This window comes from Agelaius phoeniceus, chromosome 23, assembly GCF_051311805.1.
Source record: "Agelaius phoeniceus isolate bAgePho1 chromosome 23, bAgePho1.hap1, whole genome shotgun sequence".
In the NCBI taxonomy this organism is placed as follows: Eukaryota; Metazoa; Chordata; class Aves; order Passeriformes; family Icteridae; genus Agelaius; species Agelaius phoeniceus.
Window position 1 is genome coordinate 2473912 of NC_135287.1, and position 21994 is coordinate 2495905.

Consider the following 21994-nt stretch of genomic DNA (forward strand, 5'->3'; position numbering starts at 1 on the left):
ATCGGGCTGAACTGAGCCGGACCGGGCTTAGCCAGACCGGGCTGAACTGAGCCGAGCCCAGCCGAACTGAGCTGAGCCAGATCGGGCTGAGCTGAGCCGGTCTTTGCCGTGCCGGGTAGTGTCGTGCCGAGCCGAGCCGAGCCCAGCCGGGACAGGATGCTGCGGTACCTGCTGAAGACGCTGCTGCAGATGAACCTGTTCGCCGACTCGCTGGGAGCTGAAGGCTCTAACTCCTCCTCCTCGCTGCTGCTCGGCATCAACCGCTCCATCGCCGCGCTCCACCTGCCCGACCTCACCCCCGGTAACGGTACGTGCTCCCCCGTCCTTCTGCTCCCCCGTCCCGGAGTTCCTGCTCCTGCTCCAGCCGAGATGCTGGAAGTACCCACAGACCCCAGCCCCGGCTGGGACCCCACCAGCACCGACACTGGATTCCCATCCTGTCCCCTTGTCCCCAAAGCGGGACCTGCCCCATGTCACAGCTCCGCAACTGACCCAGCGTCCTCACACCGGCCCCGTGTCCTCATTCTGGGACCAGCTCCTTGTCCCAAGCCCAACTCCCGGGAGTGATGTGGTGTCCTTAGATCGTCTACACGACCCCAAACCGAGACCAGCCCGCTCTCCCCGAGTCAGGACTGTCCTGGTGTTCCCAACCAGTCCTGTCTTCCCAAATCCTGAACTGCAAGCAGCTCCCTGTTCCCAAACTGTCCCGTGTTCCTCATCAACTGCCAGACTGCGAGCTGGGACAGACACCAAATTGTCCCCGTGTCCCCAGACCCCAAACCAGGGGCAACCCAGTGTCCTCAAACAGCCTTCATGTCCCCACATCCATCCCCAGTCCCAAAACCAGGACCAGCCCCGTGTCCCAAAACTGTCCCAGTGTGCCCAAATCAACTCCCAGACAAAACTAGGAGAGACTCCATGTCTCCAAACCAGTCCCGTGTCCCCAAGCCAATCCCCAGACTACCAAATGAAACTGGCTCTGTGTTCCCAAACTATCTCTGCATTCCTAAACCATCCCAGTGTCCTCCGACCAGCTCAGTGTGCCCTAATCCTCCACATGTCCCCAAACCAGCCCCATGACCCCAAAGAGCAGAATGGGGGTGAAGGAGGGGTGAGGGAGGAGGTGTCTGACTGAATTTTGACGCAGTTTTGAGCTTCTCCCCTCTTTTTTAGTCTGCGCCCCTCCAGCTGGCCCTGGGTGGCTGGGGAGGGGGCGGGGGTGTTCCCAAACCTCCTGGGAGCCCCTGCCCCTGCACAGCCAGCCGGGCACAGGAAGGGGCCTGCCCTGACCCCCTGCTTGTCCCAATTAGTCACCGGGCCCAGCTGCGGCCCCCTCAGTCCCTGCTGTGCCCCCCGGGGTACCCAGTGCCCTGCAGCAGCGCTTCCGTCCCCATGGCAGCCACATCCCATCCCCATGGCAACCCCCCGGGCACCCCAAACTGCAGCCCCTCATGCATCCTGCCCCAGGCTGGGGGGAGCAGGGGAGGGCGTGTGAGAGTGGAGATGAGTGGGGGGTGTGTGCATGTGCATGCACGTGTGTGCATGTGTGCATTTATGGACAGTATGCATGTGTGTGCATGTATGTGAATGTCTGTACAGTGTGCATATGTGCACGTGTGCGTGTGTGTGCAGTGTGCATGTGCCTGCATGTGTGCATTTATGAGCTGTGTGCATGCATGTACAGTGTGCATGTGTACATGCACGTGCATGGCTATGCATTGTGCAGGTGCTTGCATGTCTATACAGCATGCAGATGTGTGCATGTGTGCATTTATGTGCTGTGTGCATGCGTGTGCAATGTACATGTGTGTGTGCATTTTTGTGCAGTGTGCATGTCTGTACAGTGTGCATGTGTGTGCATATGTGTGCAGTGTGCATGTGTGTCCATGTCTGTACAGCATGCATGTGTTTGCATGTCTGTACAGTGTGCATGTGTGTGCATGCAGCAATGCAGGTAAGAGTAGGCTCATGGCCCCACCTGAGCATGCATGGATGTGCGTGGATGTGCATGCCCCTGTGTGTGCCCCTGTGCATGTGCATCTGCGTGTGCAGCCTGTGTGTGCATGCACACCCCTTTGTGAATGTGCATTTGTGTGTGTGCACCTCTGCATGCCTGGACACACACGTGTGTGTGTGTGTGTGTGTGTGTGTGTGTGTGTGTAAGGACACCCCCCCCGAATACATGCATGTGTGTACATGTACACCCTGCATGAATGCACACACACATACATGCATCTGTGCATGTCAGGGGCATGGACACCCCTGCCTGAATGCACACGTGTGCATGTGTGTGTACAAGCACATGTGTGTGGTTGCATCTCTGTGCGTGTGTGCATACCCCTGCATGACTGCCTGTGCATGTACATGCACCTACATGTGCAATGCACGTGTGCACACATGCACCTGCACGTGTAATGCACATGGGCACACATGCACGTGTGTGTAATGCTCATGTGCCCCGTGTCTGTGTGCACAGATACCTGTGAGTCCCTCTGTGTGTGTGTGCACCCCTGCATGGCTGCCCTCATGTGCATGCATGCACCTGTGTGTAAACACTTGCAGTGCACGGCTGCACATGTGTCTGTGCAGACCCACAGCTGTGTCACACGTGTGGCTGGGCATGCAGGGGTGAGTGGGACACTTGGGGACCAAACTGCCAAGACACCCCAGGCGGTGTTGGGGACACACATGGTTCAGCCCAGCTGGCCCCAGCATTAATGAGCATTAATTATGCTGACATTAATGACCATCTATTAATTCCTGTGCCCTAGCAGGGTTGTGGTTTTTTTCTTTTTTTTTTCTGGAACAGCCCCATAACTCCAATATTGGGCTTTTGAAAACTTAAAATTAAGTATTTTCTGCAGCCCAGAATGACCAGCTCTGCTACAGAAAGTCAGCACTTGCAGCTGAGGGAAAAATCCCTTTTTGGGGAGAATTTAGCCCCAACCCTGTTTCTTCAGGGTGGAAACTGGGTGGAAAATGCAAAGCTGCTTTGTCCCACTGGCCTTGCCTGACACCTTTCTGATCCATCTTAAGCTGCACCAAAGGAAATTTAGGTTGGATGTTAGGAAGAAGTTTTTTACAGAAAGGGTGATACAAGTTCTGGAATGTTCTGCCCAGGGAGGTGGTGGAGTCACCATCCCTGGGTGTGTTTAACAAAGCCTGGATGTGGCACTGGGTGCCAGGGTTTAGTTGAGGGGCTGGGGCTGGGTTGGACTCGATGATCTTGAAGGTCTCTTCCAACCCGGTGATTCTGTGATCCTGTGATTCTGTGATTCTCTGGTCCTGCTCCCTCCCACCCTGGGATATGCTGGGCTGGGACCTGGCCACGCTTCATCTCTCACCTCCTGCTTTCCAAGCAAAGCAGGGTCTGGGGCCAGGAAAGCGCCACACAAGCCAAGGATGCTCAGCCCCCAAGCCCATCCCTACCCCTCCTGGTTGCCCTGCAGGATCCCACGCCCAGCTGGAGGACACGGCTCCCCGCATCGTGGAGCACCCCACGGATGTCCTGGTCTCCAAGGGGGACCCGGCCACGCTGAGCTGCAAGGCCGAGGGGCGCCCGGCCCCGGAGGTGGAGTGGTACAAGGACGGGGAGCGGGTGGAGACGGACCGGGAGGATCCCCGCTCCCACCGCACCCTCCTCCCGGGCGGGTCCCTCTTCTTCCTCCGGATCCTGCACGGGAGGCGGGGAAAGCCCGACGAGGGCGTTTATGTCTGCGTGGCCAGGAATTACCTGGGGGAGGCCACCAGCCGGAATGCTTCCCTGGAGGTGGCCGGTGAGTCCTGGGCGAGGATTTGAGGGGGGGAAATTTGGGGTTCTGGTATCGCCCCTAAGCCCAGCCTGCTCCAGTGACTGTGGCTTTCACATTCCCACTGTTGCCAAGTGAAGAGGGGAAGATAAATAAAAATAAGAGGAAAATAATTGAAAATAAATAAAGTGGAAGTAAATGAAAATAAATTCAAAGAAGCGAGAAATATTGGAAATAAAAGATACTAAGTGAAAACAAATGAAATATTGGAAATAAATGATACTAAGTGAAAATAAATGAAATATTGGAAATAAAAGCTACTAAGTGAAAACAAATGAAAAAAGAAAACAAGTGAAAATTAATGAAACTAAAAGGAAGTGAAAATGAATATAAATAACAGAAAATAAATTAAAACATGGAAAAAAGAGAAAGAAAGTGGAAATAATGGAAAGGAAGTGAAAATAAATGAAAAAATAAGTGCAAATTAGTGAAGAGAAATAATGAAAAAACGGAAAATAAATGAAAATAAATGAAAATTACTGCAAAGGAGTGAAAATAAATGAAAACATGGTAAAAGAAATTAAGAGAGGTAAATATAATTGAAAATGCATGAAAATAAATGAGAACAAATGAAAACATTTGAAAGCATTTGAAAATCAAGTAAAATCAATGAAGATAAATGAAAATCTGTTAAAGCCAATTCAGAGCCCCGGTGCTGCCCCCAGCCCGGGGGCGCAGGGCTGGCAGCTGAGGCCGCGGTGTCCCCGCAGTGCTGCGGGACGATTTCCGACAGCCCCCAGGGGACGTGGTGGTGGCGGCGGGAGAACCGGCCGTGCTGGAGTGTGTCCCGCCCCGCGGGCACCCCGAGCCCAGCGTCTCCTGGAAGAAAAACGGAGTCCGGGTCAGCGACAAGGACGAGCGCCTGACGGTGAGGGGGGGCAGAGCTGATGTGGGGGGGTGGGGAATGTTACAGGGACACAGGGTGTGATGGGAATGTGGGGGGACATGGATGGGGAGCAGTGAGGATGAGGGATGCAGTGAGGATCTGGAATGTGGGATGCAGCAGAGAGTTGTGTGATGGGACGGATATGGGATGAGATGGGGATGTAGGACAGGATATGGGATGCCTCAGAGATTTGGGATGCAATGGAAACATGGGGTGTGATGACAGTGTGGGTGCAAATGTGAGATGCAGTGAGGAGACAGGATGTGATTGGGGTGCAGCATGCAGTCAGGATGAGAGATGCAATGAGGATTTGGGATGTGGTGGGGATATGGGATGCAAAGGAGATGCAGGATACAACAGGGATGCAGAATTTGGTAGGGATGGGAGATGTGTGTGTGTATGCAGTGAGGATGTGGGATGTCTTGGAGATATGGGATGCAGTGGGGATGTGGGATGTGATGAGGATGTGGGATACAGTGTGGACGTGGGATACAGCGTGGATGTGGGATACAGTGTGGATGTGGGATGTGATGGGGATGTGGGATGTGGGATGTGGTGGGGACGTGGGATGAGCTGTTCCTCCTGCAGATCCGTGGTGGGAAGCTGATGGTGGCCAGCACTCACAAGAGCGATGCTGGCGTCTATGTCTGCGTGGCCACCAACGTGGTGGGGGAGAGGGACAGCGAGCCGGCCGAGCTGGTTGTCTTCGGTGCGTGGGGATTTCATGTTTGGGGTGCCAGGGAGGTGGGTGCTACCCTGCTGGGACTGACAGCCACCCCACAGAGCGCCCAGCATTTGGCAAGAGGCCCCAGAACCAGGTGGTGCTGGTGGAGGGGACGGCGGAGTTTGCCTGCGAGGTGATGGGGGATCCGCAGCCGGCGGCGCGCTGGCGCAAGGAGGAGGGTGAAATGCCACTGGGAAGGTGAGTAGGGGGCAAGAGGGGTGGCTCAGGGACACCAAGGCCAGACAGGGCTCTGTGGTGCAGCTGGGCAGCTCAGTGCGTGCCAGCCTGGTGTGCTTGGAGCACCTGGCATCCTCATGGCATCAAGTAATTGCATCCCATGGTCCTGGTGCACCCTCCATCCTCAGCACATCCTGTGTTCCCTATTGCATTCCACATTCCCATTGTGTGACATCTCCATCACATTCCACATCCCCCTTTGCACCTCAAATCCTCATTGCATCCCACATCTTTGCATCCCACACTCTTATCCCATCCCAAATCCCAATCACATCCAATATCCTCACCGCAACCCACATCCCTATTTCATCCCACATGCCCATTGCATCCCACATCCCTATCTCATTCCACATCCCCATTGCATCCCCATCGCATTCCACATCCCCATTGCGTCCCACATCCCCATTGCATCGCACATCCCCATCACATTCCACATCTCCACCACATTTCACATCCCCATCACATTTCCCATTTTTCTGCATCCCAGATTTCCCCTCTACCCATCACATCTCACATCCCCATCACATCATCCTCACTACATCCCCACCCCATGGCACCTTATGCCCTCCTGGTGCCCCAGCACGCTGCTGGTGCCACAGCCTCGCGGGGTTCCCCAGGTGGGAGGTGCTGCCAGACAACACCCTGCGGATCAGCCGGCTACAGGTGGAGGATGAGGGCACCTACACCTGTGTGGCTGACAACAGCGTGGGCAGGTCGGAGGCATCGGGCACCCTCACTGTGCACGGTAAGGGGGGCCCTGGGGAGCACCCTTGGGTGCTGGTGGAGTGCCCAGACAAGCCCTTGTCTCTCCCTGCATTGCTGCAGTGCCCCCCCAGCTTGTCACCGGGCCCCACGACCAAGCTGTCACCCCTGGCCAGAGCGTGACTTTCCAGTGCCAGAGCAAGGGCAACCCACCACCCGCTGTCTTCTGGCAGAAGGAGGGGAGCCAGGTCTGACACCTTCCCTCATCCTTGACCCCATACCCAATCATAGCCCCATCCTCATCCCAATCCCATCACCATTTCCATTCCATCGTAATCCCCATCCCAATTCCTACACCATCCCCATCTCATCTCCATCCCAATCTCATCCCATCTCTACCTCACACCACTACCAATCCTCATCCCTACCTGTGCGCATCACCATCCCATCACAGTCCCTATTACATCCCTGTCCCCATTACAGTCCCATTACAATCCCCATCATACTTCATCCCATCCCATCCCATCCCATCCCATCCCATCCCATCCCATCCCATCCCATCCCATCCCTGTCCCCAGTCTCATTCCCACCCCTAACCCTGTCCTCATCTCATCCCCTGCTTCTCACCCCTCATCTCCTGCTAATCCCACTCCCTCTCAGGCCCTGCTGTTCCCGGGCCAGCCCCCAGTCCCTTCTGGCCGTGTCTGGGTGAGCCCCAGTGGTGCTTTGACCATCATCAGTGTCCAGCCCAGCGATGCCGGCCACTACCTGTGCCAGGCCATCAGCGTGGCTGGCAGTGTCCTGGCCAGGGCAGGCCTGGAGGTGACAGGGGGTAAGTCCAGTGCCAGTGCAGAGCTGGCACATCCAGCGTATGAGTGACACCCACCCCACCACTCAGCAATTCCCAATTTTCTCCCTGCAGCACCCACTGAACTCCACCCACCGGTGCTCAGCCTGCATCCCACTAACCGGACAGTGCTGCCTGTGGGGGCCACAGTGCGGCTGCCTTGTGGGGCGGGGGCCCATGACCCTGCAGGCAGCGTGGGGTGGCTGAAGGATGGCAGTGCCCTGGTAGGTGTCCAGCCCCGTGCCAGCCTGCTGGAGAACGGCACCCTGCAGATCAGCGGCCTCCGGGTGAGCCGGCCCCGGCAGGGGCACCCGAGGGGGTACTGCAGAGAGGGAGGGGGCAGTGCCTGCCAGGGGTGGAGCACAGGGACATGGATGATCACCATGGTGGGTGCAAACAGTGCTGAGGCTCAGGCTGATGGGTGCTCAGGGTGATGGGTACAAAGCGTGGTGGGTACAAAGTGTGGTGGGTGCTCAGGGTGATGGGTACAAAGCGTGGTGGGTGCTCAAGGTGGTGGGTGCCGAGGTGATGGGTGCTCAGGGTGATGGGGCAGGAGCTCTTCCCCCTGCAGGTGAGAGACTCCGGGCTCTACAAGTGCGTGACCACCAGCCCAGCGGGTGAGACAAGCTGGGGCATCTCCTTGGAGGTACAAGGTGGGTCATGGAGATCTCACCGCAGCGGGGACACCGTGGCACTGGGAACAAAGCCACCCAGACCTCCATGCATCTCCCTGCAGGTGATGAATCCAACCTCTCCCTGCCTTCCCCTGCACCCGATCTCCTCCCTGGGCCACCCTCCACCCCTGTGGTCACCAACGTTACCAAGAGCAGTGTCACCCTGAGCTGGAAAGGGAACAAGGACAGTGGTGCCACCGATGTCACCTCTTATGTAGTGGAGGCTTTCAGGTATCACACAAGCCTCTTGTCTGGCTGCAGGGGTGATGCGGTGGCCTGATACCACCCTGTCACGAGTCACCCCTGTCCCCTGGCAGCCAGGCAGTGGGTGGCCCGTGGCAGACAGTGGCAGCTGATGTGGAGAGTGAGACCCACACAGTGACCGGCCTTGTCCCTGACACTGTCTACCTGTTCTTGGTGCGGGCGGCCAACGCCTACGGGCTCAGTGACCCCAGTGGCATCTCGGAGCCTGTGCGCACCCAAGGTGAGACCCAGCAGTGACATCAGTGGAAGTGTCCACAAACCCCCCACCCTTGGGTCCATCTCCACTTGGTGACACCAATGGAGGTGCCCGTGCACCCAAAATCTTTGGGTCCATCCTTGCCCAGTGATGCCAATGGAGTTTCCCATGGGTATGTGCTGTCACCATGGCTCCTTCCCTTGGTGACACCAGTGGGGATATGCATGGACCCTCCACCCTCTCATGTTTCCAGCAGACACCAACCCCATGCAGCAAGGGCTGGATCCTGAGCAGGTGCAGCAGGAGCTGGCACAAGTGGCTGTGCACCTGAAGGAACCTGTGGTGTTGCCATTGGGCACCGTCCACCTCTCCTGGACCGTGAGTGCTGAGCCTCCCTACCAGAACAGAGCTCCCAGTGTCGATCATGCCCCCATCCCACCCTTCCCTCGGGTCCTCAGGTGGAGCACCAGGCACCCTTCCTTCAGGGCTACCGGGTGCTGTACCGGCAGCGTGGCGGGCGCTGGGAGGAGGCACGGACGGCGTGGGCCCCAGGGGAGCGGGGGGCCCTCCTCACCGAGCTGCGCCGGGGCCAGGACTACGAGGTCAAGGTGCGACCCTACTACCATCACCTCCATGGTCCCGACAGTGCTGTGCGGGCTCTGCGCACCCCTGAAGCGGGTGAGTGCGGGCACGGAGGGGATGGTGTGGGTCCCTGGGGACAACCTGGAGGTGATACCCCATGTGTCCTCCACCGGCAGCCCCCAGTGCCCCACCACGAGCTGTCAGCGTGGCTGGGAATGGTACCAGTGTCCGCATCTCATGGCAGCCACCACCCCTGGCAGAGCAGAATGGGGTCATCCGCGATTACCGGGTAGGCGTGGACAGCAGCAGGGGTGTGACTGCTCCACTCCGTCCTCTCATGACACCGTGAGCTCCACTCAGTCCTCTCATGACACCATGTCATGCTGTCCTTATGGGTGTTCCCCGTGTTTTCCTCCTGGTCCCCACCAGATTTGGTGTTTGGGCAATGAGAGCCGTTTCCACATCAACCAGAGCGTGGAGGGGACTGTGCTGGCGACAGTGTTGCAGGGACTTGTCCCTGGGGTCCCTTACCGTGCTGAGGTTGCTGCTGCCACCAGTGCTGGTGTGGGTGCCCGCAGTGCCCCTGTCCCCATCCACATCGGTGAGTCCCTCATTGTCACAACTGTCCCCCATGGGTGGGGCATGATGGGGTCACCCACTGGGGTGCTGGGGATGGCTCCTTGGCACCCTGCCGGTGTGTCCCTCTTTCCCGTGTCACTTGCAGCCCCCCTGGTGGAGCGAGATGCAGGGCCAGCAGCTGGGAGCAGCTTGACTGAGCATTTGGCAGAGGTAGTCAGGCAGCCAGCCTTCATTGCTGGCGTTGGTGGCGCTTGCTGGGTCGTCCTCGCCGCCTTTGCTGCTTGGCTCTACAGCCGCCGCCGGAGGAAGAAGGAGCTCAGCCACTTCACTGGTACAGGGGGTGCTACCCCTGGGACCCCTCACCCTTCACCCCTCACCCATCAGCCACCCACTGTCCCTCTCTTTACAGCATCCTTTGCCTACACACCCACCGGTAAGCCCATGAGTGCTGCGGGGTCCCAGTACGGCCTCTCGCTGCCCTCAGCCCCATCTCTTTCCACAGTCGCCTTCCCAGCTCCAGTGCACAGCAACCCCAGGTAATCCCCCAGCCCCCCCTGCCCTCCCCAGGAGCCCCAGGGCTGACCACCAGCATTCCTTCACCCCATCCCCCTGCAGGGCAGCTGCTGGCAGTGGTTACCCGTGGCTGGTGGATGCGTGGCGTGGAGGCAGCACAGCCAGTTCTGCCGGGTGTTTGGGGTCCACTGAGAGATACTACAATGGTGAGGGGTCAACATGGGGCTGGGTGGCTCTTGAGTGGGTCATGATCAGCCCTGATGATGCTGGTCACCCTCTGCAGATGCTGGCATCACCCGTTACATCGCCCAGACGGAGCAGTTTGGAGCAGGGGCTGCCGAGGGGCCAGTTTACAGCACCATCGAGGTTGACAGTGAGGAGCTCTGCACATTCCCCCGTCCCTTCTCACAGTATGGGACCTCCTACCCTGGGGGGGGTTCCCAGCCAATGGATGCTGCAGCCTCCCAGGTGCCCCGTGGCCGGGCTGAGCACGGTAGGGTGGTCGGATGGGTGGGGGCACACGGGGGTGCTCGTGGTGCGATGCCCTCCCCACAGCCCCCCCAGCATCCCTCCTTGGCACAGGGACCAGAGCAAAGCTGGGGCAAGCAGTGAAAGCGCCGGCAGTGAGCTGGACAGAGCTGCTGCCCCCGCCACCCTCAGCCAGTGAGCTCAGCCAGTGTGCCCAGGAGGAGAAGGAGGAGGAAGAGGAGGATGAAGAGGAAGAGGCAGCCCGAGGGTGAGTGTGGGGGCTCAGGGGCTGGGCATGGTGCCCCCAGTAGCTACCCTGTGATCTCCACCCTGCAGGTTGGGGATGGAGGTGTGGTACCCTGGTGAGGACATCCCCTGTGCCACTGCTGCATCCTCACCCACCACCTCCTCCGGCTGCCGCTCCACCGCCACGCTGACACCCTCACCTCGCACCACGGAGGACATCCCCCGCCTCCGCGACTTTGATAGCTCCCTCCTGCCCCGGTAGGAGATGGGCCTCGCTTGGTGTGGCCATGCCATTGGGGTCTGGGTGTCCCACTGGGATCCCGATGTCCCTTTGAGGTCCAGATGTCCCACCATGGCCTGGGTGTTCCATCGCGATCCAGCCATGTTGTCACTACCCAGCCCTGCCATGCCATCATGGTCCAGCTGTGTCATTAGGGTACAGGTGTTTCATTGAGGTCCAGATGTTCTGTTGGGGTCAGGATGCCTCACCATGATCCAGATGTTCCATCACAACCCAGCCATTTTGTCACTGGTTCTGCCATGCTGCCATAGTCCAGCCATGCTACTGAGGTCCACATTTGTCATCTGTGGTCCAGGTGTTCCACTGAGCTCTGGATGTTGTGCCCAGTCATGTTTACATGATCCAGTTCCACTGTTCCACCACAGTCTGGCCTTGCCACTGGACTCTGGATCAGGCTCTGGATGTCCCACCATGGCCTGGGTGTCCCATCACAATCCAGCCACTCTATCATGATTTGGTCCTGCTGTGCCACCATGGTCTGGCCATGCCATTGGGGTTTGGATGCCCCAATGGAGTCTGGATGTCCTACCATGGTCCAGGTGTCTCTTTGTGATCCATCCGTGGTGCCTCCATCCAGCCCCTGCTCTCCAGCTGTGCTATGGCCATGTTGTCATCACACATCCATGGTGTTGTGGGTGACTGGGGCATTGCAATACAGCTGCACCATCACGAGACAGGTGGGCCATCATCACCCAGCTGTGCTGCTGTGACCCAGCTCTGCCATGGTCCATCTGTGCCACCACAATGCTGGCATGGCACTGTACTCCAGCTGTGCAGCTGCAGTCAGGCTCCAGGTTGCAATCCAGCTGTGGTATAACCCAGCTGGGCAGCTGCAACCAAGCTGCATGGTTGCAATTCAGTTGTGCTATGATCTAGGTGTGTCATGATGTAGCTGTGCAGCTGCAATCTGCCAGTGTGCTTGCAATCCAGATGTGTGGTGATCCAGCTGTGTGGCTGTAATCCAGCTGTGCTCCAGCTGTGCCACTGCAGGCCAGCCCTGCTATCACAGCCTTGCCAGGCTGTGGTCCTCCACCCCAGCTGTGCCACTGCACTCATCCAGCTCCCCTTTGCCACCCCAGCTGTGATCCAGCTGTGGCAATTCTACCCAGCTGTGATGCTTCATCCACCTACACCACTGCCATCCAGCTGTGGCAGTGCCACACGGCTTCTTCTGGCTCTGGCACAGCTGTAGAGGGCTTGTGCCAGCACTGTGGTGGCCACTGAGCCCCCATGCCACTCCCCCCGCGCTGGCTTCACTCCACCCCTCTTTGCCAGGAGACCCCCGCACGGTGTGGGCACCCCCCCACAGGCACGCAGCCCCTCGGTGACCCCGGATGCCAGCGAGGGCCGCCCACCCCGAACCCTGTGCCCTCCCGGCACAGGTGAGCCCCCAGGGGCCCTTTTGGGTGGGTGGGGGCCGCACTGACCGTGGAGAGGGCTGACGCTGCCATCCCCACCTCCCCAGGGAAAACCCGCGCGGTGATCTCCAAAAGTCGCCTGAAGCCCAAAAGCAGCTGCTACCGCCGGGAAAAGCAGACGGGAGGTGAGTGGGAGGGAAGAACGGGGAATTCAGGAGGCTCGGGGGAGCTGAGCCCTGTCCTCCCTCTCTGCCGCAGAGCTGCCGCCGCCGCCGCTGCCGCCGCCCGGCGAGACCCCCGGGCCCTGTGCGGGGCCGGAGCCGAGCGGGGCTGAGCGCAGGGTCCCGCAGCGCCCGGCCCGCGGTAAGGCAGCGCCACCGACCGCGCCTGCAGAGGGCTGGGGTGGCACTGCCGAGCCCCAACGCCGTCCCTCCCCTGCAGACGAGGTCACCCCCTACAGCAAAGCCTCGTGCCTGCCCCGCGGGCAGGTGTCCGGCAGCTGCTCCACCACCGGCAGCGTCTCGTCCCGCGGCTCCGGCAGCTCCCGCGGGCACGGATCGGGGCGCAGCCGGACCCCGGGGGACCGCGGCGACGGCACCGGGCACGGCCGCCGCCCCGGGGCACCGTTCCCGCCGCAGGAGAAGCGATAAAAGGGAGGGCGAGTCGGTGACAGAGTCGGGGACACGGGGATGGGACACAGGGGACACGGAGGGATGTTCTTTAATTTCTGAGTGGCTCCGCGGAAATGGGGTTGCACAGAAGTCGCAGCCAGTGGGCGTCACAGTGAGGGGGGACAGGGATTCTTGGGGTGGGGCAAGGAATTCACAAGGAATGAGGACCCTGGGGAGGGATAAGGATGCTCAGGAGGGACCAGGAAGATGCTCAAGGAAGGACATGAACCCTGGGGACAGAAACAGTTGGGACAGATGAGCAGAAAAGGGATGAGGGCAATGGGGAGGGATGAGGAAAATGCTTTAAGTGGGGCAGGGATCCTGGAGACAAGGACAGCTGGGAAGAACAAGGATGCTGGGAAAGGACAAGGACCTCTGAGAGGAATGAGGTGATTGAAAGGGAAGGGGACAGTCGGTGGGGGACAAGATTACATGGGGGGGACAAGGACATAGCAGATGGATGAGGGTGCTGGTGAGGGACAAGGAAGGCTGGCAGACAAGGATGCCTGGAGGGAAGAGGACATGGAGGAAGGACAAGGATTTCTAGGGGATTGAGGATTGCTGGGGGGAAGAGGAAAAACAAGATCACTTGGGAGGGACAAGGACAGTAGTAAGGCTGTAGGGGGATGAGGACAGTGGGGACACTTGGCATGGGGGACAAAACAACTGATGAAGAGGACACCCAGGAGGGCTGAGACACTTGGGAATCATGAGGATGATTAGGAGGGATGAGGACATTTAGAGGGAGCACAGGGCCACTCAGGTGGCTTGGGAAGGAGGAGAACATTTGGGAGAGACAATGATAGGAAAGGTGGGACAAGGATGCTGAGGAAGGACATGAATTATCAGAGATTACAAGGACAGTTGGAAGGAATGGGAATAGTCAGTAGGAATGGGGATGGTCAAGGGGGTCAACAACCCTAGGGAAAGACAAGGACACAGGGTGGACAACAGTGCTTGGGCTGGAGAAGGATAGTTAGGGGGGATGAGGATGCTGGTGAAGGAGCAGGACACTGAGGAAGGACAAGGGCACTTAGAGGGATGCAGACTCTTGGGGAAGATGAGGATGCTGGGGAGAAATGAGGAATTTGGGAAGGGGTGGGGATGCTGAAGAGGGTTGGGGACGCTGTGGAAGAAGGAGGAGACTTGGGAAGGACAAGAATGATGAATTAGGAGGGACACCTACCCACCTAGGTGCCACCCACCCTTTGTGGGTGGCTTTTCCTAGTAAAGAGCCCCTGTTTGGGGAACTGCCTAATAAAGCTGGATTTTAGCTGAGCCAAGGGGTCTGGCCTTGCTGTGTCCTGCGCCCTGGGGACTGCCACGCTCCTGTCCCTCCTGTCTGCAGCTCACCACCTTCCCTGGCCCAGGGGCTGCCAATCCCTGACCCTTGGCCACCTGGAAAGCAAAGGAAACATTTTCCAGCACCCTGTAACACCTCACCAGCCCCAGTGCCCACCCCCCTGGCACGGGGGCACTGCGCACCATTCTGTGAGCTGCTGTTCATGGCTGCCTCTGTCCTGGCTCTCTGTGGGACCTCCAGCACTTTCCACCAGTCCCAGGTGGCAGAGTGGGCTCCAGGTGGGAAGACCTGCTCCAAGGGCGATGGTGGTGGTGAGGGACCTGCAGGGAAGAAGGCAAGAGATGGTGGCTTCACCACAGTGTCCCAATGGAGCCATCTTCCTTGAGGGTGGGGGTTTCAGCCATTGGTTTCTCTGGGTCTGGATTGAAGGCACTTGGGACAGTAGTTCATGCTCAGACTCAGGTGTTCATTATTTCTTATCAGTAAAACAGTTTCACTACTGTGAGTTCTGCAGCCTTTCATTAGAAGGCACAAAATGGCCAACAACCTCTTGTTACAAGGTCTTTTAAGACTAAACTATCCAATTAAGAACTGGCACCTAAAATTTTTCCTTTTAACCCAATAACTGATCCCAAAGAGCCCACAATGCAGACTTTTCTGCCCCATTACAAAATGCCACCCAAACCCAAGAAGAAGAAGGAAGAAGAAGCACAAAGAAGAACCCCAGGATGACACCCTGTGCCCTCCATCTTGCTTCCATCCATAACACACTAAAAATCCCAAAACCTCAATTTCTCACCAAGTGATACACCTACACTGCTCTCTGTAATCTATTTCACACTTTTGTGGGTTCCAGTCTGTCTTGAAGTCTGGGAAACTTTCTCCATGAATGAGGGTCAAAGTCAGTGCTGCCCTGGGGGTCAGGGCACCCCAGAGCAGACACAGAAATATTCCTGGTGCCCTGGGTTTCCACACTTGAGAAGGTGACAATGCTCAGAGTCAGAGAGGGGGTGCAGGGACCTTCACTCACCCCCGTAGGCCCCGTCAGTGTCCTCAAGGCTGTAGCAGAGGCCATCGACAGCCACGGCCAGTGCCCGGGCAAAGCTGGCGTCCAGGAGGAAGGAGCCGTCGCAGGAGCTCACCAGGCTGCAGCGGGTGCTGGCAAAGTTGTCCTCTGAGACAGACCCCCAGCCGTTCAGCAGCGACCCTCCTGGCGAGCCCCTCGTTGCTGTGTGCTCTTCCTCCTCCTCCTCTTCCTCCTCCTCTTCCTCCTCCTCCTCCTCACCTAGCTCAGAGGCTGGTGGCCCATAGATGTAGCCGTAGGTGTGCGGCGGTGAGAAGGACCGTGGTGTGGGGGGTGCTGGGGGTCTGTGGGGAACACAGTGGGGGTACTGCTGGCACCAGGGGATGCAGCAATCATGGGAGTGTCCCAGGGGATGGGGAATACCTGCAGCAGGTGGTGTCCTGGTCCATCTCCAGGACCTCAGCCACCTGCTGTTGTGTGAGGACCCCGTCGCTGAATGCTGGCGAGAGGCGCCCGGTGGCCAGGGACATGTCCTTGGTGTACCTGGTAGCCAGGAACATGTCCTTGAGTGCCTGGCCTCCAGTGACATGTTCCATGTGTGGCTGGTGGCTGGGGACATGTCCTTGGGATACCTGGTGTCCAAGAACATGTCCTTCCGGTGACCAGTGGCTGGAGACACCTCCTCAGGATGCCTGGTGGCTGGAGATGTGTCCCTGGGGTGCCTCAAGGCTGGTGACATGCTTTCGGGGTACCTGCTGCACAGGGACATGTCCCTTGTGTGCATGGTCACCAGTGATGGGTCCCTGGGGTTCCTGGTGGCCTGAGGTATGTCCTCAGAGTACCTGGTGTCCAAGAACTTGTCCCTGTGGTGCTCGGGGACTGGTGACATCTCCTCGGGGTGCCTGCTGAGTGGGGATGTGTCCCTGGGGTGCCCCGTGGCTGGCAATCTGTCGTTGGGATGCTTCAAGGCTGGTGACATGTTTTCAGGAGACCTGCTGCACAGGGACATGTCCCTTGTGTGCATGGTCACCAGAGATGGCTCCCTGGGGTACTTGTTGGCTGGGGACGTGTCCTTGGCATACCTGGAGGCCAGGAACTTGTCCCTGCAGTGCCTCGTGCCTGGTGACATCTCCTTGGGGAGCCTCGTGCCTGGGGATGTGTCCTTTGGGTGCCTGCTGGCTGGGGACACATCCTTGGGGTGCCTGGTGGACAGTGAGATGTCCCTCTGGCACTTGGCTACTGGTAATGGGTCTCTGGGGCACCTGGTGACCAGGGAGGTGTCCTCAGGCTGCCTGGTGGCCAAGACTGTGTCCCTCTGGTGCTTGGTTGCTGGTGATGGATCCTTGTGGTGCCTGGTGGCTGGTGACATGTTCCTGGGGGTCCTGGTGACTGAGGACACATCCTTAGGAAGCCTGCTGTCCAGGAACATGTCCTTGGGGTGCTCAGTGACCAAGGACATGTCCCTGGGGTTCCTGGTGGCCGGTGACACACCCCTGGGGCTCTCTGTGACTGGGGACCTGTCCCTGGGGATCCCAGTGACTGGGGACATGTCCTTGGGATGCCTGGTGACCAGAGATGTGTCCCTGGGGCACACGAAGGTCGGGGACCTGCAGGTGCAAGGGACATGCTGGGTTTTGCAGCAAAGGGTTGGGCTGCAGGGCACCCACCCGGATGGGGACACCCAGACTCACCGTGTCACTGGTGGGTGCCAGGCATGGGGAGGTCTCGGGGGTGTCACTGGTGACGTGGTTGCAGCAGAGGCCAGCGAGGTGCTGCCCCGGGGTGGTTTTGGAGAGCTGAAGGCCGGGAGCCGTGGGTCCCTGCTGTCCATCACGGCAGTGGCGGTGTCACCCTCGTGTCCCCTCTGCTGAGCCTGCCTGGCTGCCAGCCCCAAATCTGTGCCCCACTCGCCTCCAGATCCAGTGACAGGGATGTGGCTGGGGCCAGCGACGAGCAGCGGGGTGCTGTGCACTTGGTGCAGCTCTGCGAGGGAGTGAGGAACACAGAGCCATGGGCCATCACCCTGGTGTCCCCCCTGTCCCCCCATGTCCCCCCACACCCACCTCTCTTGCGAACACGCTCCCAGGGTGCTGGGTTTGGGGTGCTGGGTGAGGAATGCACCCCGGGGTGCCCCCCACCACAGCACCCCACGTCCCCAAGGGGGGGTGGGTGTCCCCCACGGAGGCTGCTGTGGATGGGGGGCGTGGGGGGGCCAAGGCTCGACGGCTCCAAGGAGAGGGCTGGAAGAGTAAGAGAGGTCAGGGCACCCATGAGGCCATGTGCCCCCTGTCCCCTCTGTCCTTGGGTCTGTGTGTCCTCGCTGCCTGCAGACAGACAACGGGGAACACCAATGGGGAACCCCATGGCACTGGGGGTCCCCAGCATAGGGTGGGGCTCTTGGGTCACTTTGCTGGCACTCTGTGGGGGTGCTAGGCCTGGGCTGGGGGTCCTGTTGCAGCAGGTCAGGGTTCCATGGAACCAGGTGGGGATCCAATGGCATCACATGGGATGGATGGGGGTCCCATAGTGCTGGTGGGGGTTCCATGGCAGAGGGGGGGCTCTGTGCACTAGGTGGGGGTCCCAACCCTAGTGTTCACTGGAGGGGTGGGGGTCCCATGGCAGTGGGTGGGGGCACCAGTCCCCATGGGGCTCACTGGAGGGGTGGGGGTCCCTGCCATCACTGCCCAGGAGCCGGCTGCTGAGGCTGCTGCTGCTGCTGAGGTTCCGGGGGGCACAGCTGGGTTTCCAGGGACCACCAAGCCACGGAGAGTCACCAGCCACCAGCCTGCAGGGCAAGAGGTGCTGTCAGTGCATCCATCCCCACCACACCAGGGATCTGCTGTGTCCCCCAGCCCATGGCCTCTCACCTGTGGCGAGCTGCAGCGTCCTGGCTGGCACGGCGCTGGCAGAGGAGGAGGAGGAGGGCGAGTAAGGCCAACCAGAGCATGGAACCAGCGGCTGCGATGACAGCAGGCTGCTGCAGCGCCTGCACCACCCTGCTGCTCCCTGCTGCCAGCCCTACAAGGGTCCCATCAGTGTCACTTCATGTCACCACCTTGACCCCCACCCGCACCCCACCTTGCTGTCCATCTCCTACCCAGGACTCCACAGGTGGCATTGCTGGGGACCCCCAGCCCTGCGCTGTTGAAAGCGGCCACCTGGACACAGAATTCGGCCCCGGGGTGTGGCAGGAGGGTTTCCAGGCGGCGGGTGGCTCCGTCCACTGTCCTGTTGGTGGGATGCTGCCAGCCCTCACCCATTGACCAGACCTGGCAGGCACCAAGAGGATGTGTCCCTTTAGATGATTAGCCTTGATGGCCCCCCCTGTGGATGGACCCCCTTGGATGGACTCTTTCAGATGAACATCCCTTGATGGATCCCTGATGGACAGATTCACTTGGATGGGTGCCCTTAGATAAATCTCCTTGATGGACTCTCCTTGGATGGGCTCCCTTGCATGCCCCTAGGATGGACCTCCTTGTGTGAAAACTTCTTGGATGGACTCCCATTGATTTGATGGACCTCCCCTTTGGAAGGACCCCCTTGGCTGAATCCCCCAGGCTGGACTCCTTTGCATGAACTCCCTTGGATGCCACTAGACAGATGCCCTGGGAGAGACCTCCCCCTTGGTTGGCCTTTTTGGATGAACCCCTCCTGGACAGACTCCTTGGATGGTGGTGCCCCCCTTAGACAGACCCCCACCTTTGACAGGCTCCCTTTTTGGATGGATCCCCTCGGATTGACCCTCCCTGCCCAGAAGACCCCAGCCCTGCCCCCTTGCCCCACTGCCCCAAACCTGGTAGCCCCGGATGACGCCATTGTGTGCTTCAGGAGGAGGTGGCTCCCAGCTCACGACCACGGTGCCGTTCCCTGCCTCAGCCTGGCTGATGGTGACACGCTGGGGCGCTGCACTGGGCACTGCCAGGACAGGGATGCTGAGACCCCTGGGACCCCCAGCCAACCTCCCCACCACCACCCAGACATCCCAGGGGACACACGACGCACCTTCCTCGGGTATCCAGAGGTGCCTGCTGTTGCTGTCTGAGCCCTGGGTCCCTCCGGTGTAGGGTCGGACCTTGAACTCGTACTTGTAGCCCCTGCGGAGGGCGGGGATGACGGCGCTGAGCTCCCTGCCTGCATCGTGCTGGACCCAGGAGGTGGCGACCGGGAGCAGGCTGCGGTACAGCACCACGTAGCCCACGGGCACCGGCACCGGCATCAGCATCTGGAGGAGAAGGGAAGGATCCCAAGGTAAGGTGGGACACGGGGATGTGTCCGGCCCCCCCTCCCCGGGGAGCGGCAGCACACGAACCTGCCAGCGGAGCTGCACAGCAGCAGTGGGCAGGGCAGTGCCGTTGTCCAGGTGCAGCCGCACGGCCAGCAGGTCCCGCGGGGCTGAGTCCTGCGGGCCCGTGGCCAGCCGGTCTGTGAGGCAGAAGAAAGCAAATGGCAGCACCAGGCAGGACCAAGGCACCTGCCGTGACGCCCCCTGAGATACCTGCACATGGAGATCCTGATGTTTACCTGGATGGACTCACTCTAATGAACCCTTTTGGACAGACACCCTTTGATGGGTTTGTCATGAATGGACCCCTCTTGGAGGAGCCCCCTTTGATGTGTTCCACCTGGGGACATGGGATAGAATCCCATGATACATCCCTGTGATATGTCCCTCTTAGATGGACCCTTTGGATGGATATTTCTTGTTCTATCCTCCTTTAATGTACTTCCACCTTCCACAGATCCCCTTAAACGGATCCTCTTGGAGGAACCAGGTTGGCTGGATCCCCTTTAAGTGGGTGATCTTGAATGAATCCCCTTGGATGGACTCCCACCTCAATGCATTTCCTTAGATGGATCCACTTACACGGATGGATCCTGTTGGATGGATGTGTTTAGATGGACATACCTTTGGAAGTTCTCCCTTTGATGGATCCCCTCAAATAACTCAGCTGGATGGACTTTATTTGATGGATGATGGCTGATGGCTGATGGATGATGGATGGCCTTGGATGGACCCCCATGGACAGACTGCCCTGGGATGGACCCCACTAGATGGACCCTGTCAGATGGATCTCCTTGCATGAACCCCAAGATGTGCCTGGGTGCCTGTGGTGGTGGAGGCACGGAGGTGCCAGCACTGACCCTGCACGTGCAGGACGGTGGTGGCGGCGGCGGTGCCCAGCTGGCTCTGCGCTGTGCACACGTAGGCGCCGGCGTCGGCGGGCGTCACGGCATAGAGGCGCAGAGTGTGCTCCCGGTCCACCTCGTGCCTGCGGGTCACCAGCTCTCCATCAGCCTCATCCCCATGCCAGGGATGGGACCTCTCCCCCCTGCCACCACCTACCTGCCCCAGGGCAGGTCCCCGTGCTCCTTGTGCCACTGCACCTGCGGTGCTGGGTCACCTCGGGCGCTGCAACCCAGCTCCACGGTGCTGCCAGGCACCGCCATGGCATCGCTGGGGTGCCGCACAATGCTTGGCTTCTCTGCAGGGGGACATCAAGGACATGGCACCATGGCTGGGTGCGAGGTGCCCACCAGCTGTGGGAGACCCTTGGCTTACCCAGCACAGAGACGCGGGCGCCCCGGCTCTCCCTCCTGCCTGCCGCGTTGGCCGCCACACAGATGTAGAGACCGGAGTCACTCCGTTGTGCCGATGCCACCTGCAACTTCCCCTTGGTGACCGTATACCTGCCACCTACCAAGTCCAGGGTCACCCCGTCCTTCTTCCAGGTAATGTAGGGCTCAGGGTACCCCAAGGGGGGGACACAATCCAGCTCCAATGCTTGTCCCGCTGTGGTCACCAAATCACCCGGCTGCAGGCGGAAATTGTCCCGCAGCACTGCGGTGGGGAGGGCACATTGTGGGTGGGGGGAACAGGAATTTCTGGTGTCTCCCCACCTGCACTACCCACCCACCAGGTGTCCTTACCAGCTGGAGTTTGGGGTGCCGTGGCCACGCTGGGGAGGCGGCAGCCTGTCGGGTGACAAGGAGGTGGGGGAATGCCAGTAGGTGCCCCAAGAGGGTCTGAGACCTGGGGTGGGGCAGGGGCAGGGTTAAGTGGATTTTGTCCCCCGTGGGCTGCACTCACCTCCGCGGTGCAGGGCGGCGAGGCAGAGCCCCAGGCCCAGCGCTGTCTCCCAGCCGCCCGCCATGCCGGCCCTGGCCAGCCTCCCCGTTTCCTCCCGAAATCCCGGTTCCTCCCGCCCGCACCGGGGCTGGATCCGGCTCCGGATGGGGGGGTACAATAGCCGGATGTGGGGGCCGGGAAATGCCGGGGGGGGGAAGGCGGCGGTGAACACAAACATCTCAGCCATCCTGGGGCAGTGGGAGTGCCCGGCCACGGTGGCACCCGGAGACAGCAGAGTGGGGGACACCAGCAGTTAATGAATTTAATTAGTCAGAATAAATTCCCCTTTTCCTTCGCCATGTTCAGAGGAAGACAAATTAAGAAGAAATGGGCTCTCAGCTGAGGATGCCATCGGTAGGTGCCAGAGGGAATAGCCCAAGGTCTCCCATGCATTAAAGTGCCAGTTTGAGTGCCAGCCAGCTGCGTTGGGTCTATGTGGTCTTCCCTGTCAGCCACTTCTCATGTGTCCCCCCACCCTGG

General features: G+C 59.4%; 2 protein-coding genes across 2 annotated transcripts; one reads left to right on the plus strand and one right to left on the minus strand.

Moving 5' to 3' along the window:
- Positions 1-141: 141 nt before the first annotated feature.
- ROBO3 (roundabout guidance receptor 3) lies at positions 142-13132 on the plus strand. The gene is made up of 26 exons (XM_077189888.1): positions 142-307; positions 3450-3776; positions 4520-4677; positions 5284-5404; positions 5479-5617; positions 6274-6401; positions 6482-6606; positions 7019-7190; positions 7281-7492; positions 7777-7858; positions 7942-8110; positions 8197-8363; positions 8596-8717; positions 8798-9017; positions 9098-9210; positions 9351-9522; positions 9646-9831; positions 9910-10036; positions 10116-10219; positions 10297-10506; positions 10596-10749; positions 10818-10985; positions 12304-12410; positions 12494-12571; positions 12645-12749; positions 12828-13132. Exons 1-26 carry the CDS (start codon positions 157-159, stop codon positions 13034-13036), a joined length of 4026 nt encoding a protein of 1341 aa, XP_077046003.1. The 5' UTR covers positions 142-156; the 3' UTR covers positions 13037-13132.
- On the minus strand, positions 13091-21714 carry ROBO4 (roundabout guidance receptor 4). The gene is given in 21 exon segments (XM_077189887.1): positions 13091-14342; positions 14344-14455; positions 14543-14680; positions 15391-15728; positions 15808-15927; positions 16017-16136; positions 16227-16379; positions 16467-16991; positions 17076-17367; positions 17448-17624; positions 18039-18169; positions 18252-18402; positions 18482-18653; positions 19181-19302; positions 19390-19609; positions 19697-19809; positions 20530-20657; positions 20732-20870; positions 20948-21226; positions 21316-21360; positions 21476-21714. Coding segments are annotated over 21 exon segments (3732 nt in total). The 5' UTR covers positions 21702-21714; the 3' UTR covers positions 13091-14311.
- Positions 21715-21994: the final 280 nt, after the last annotated feature.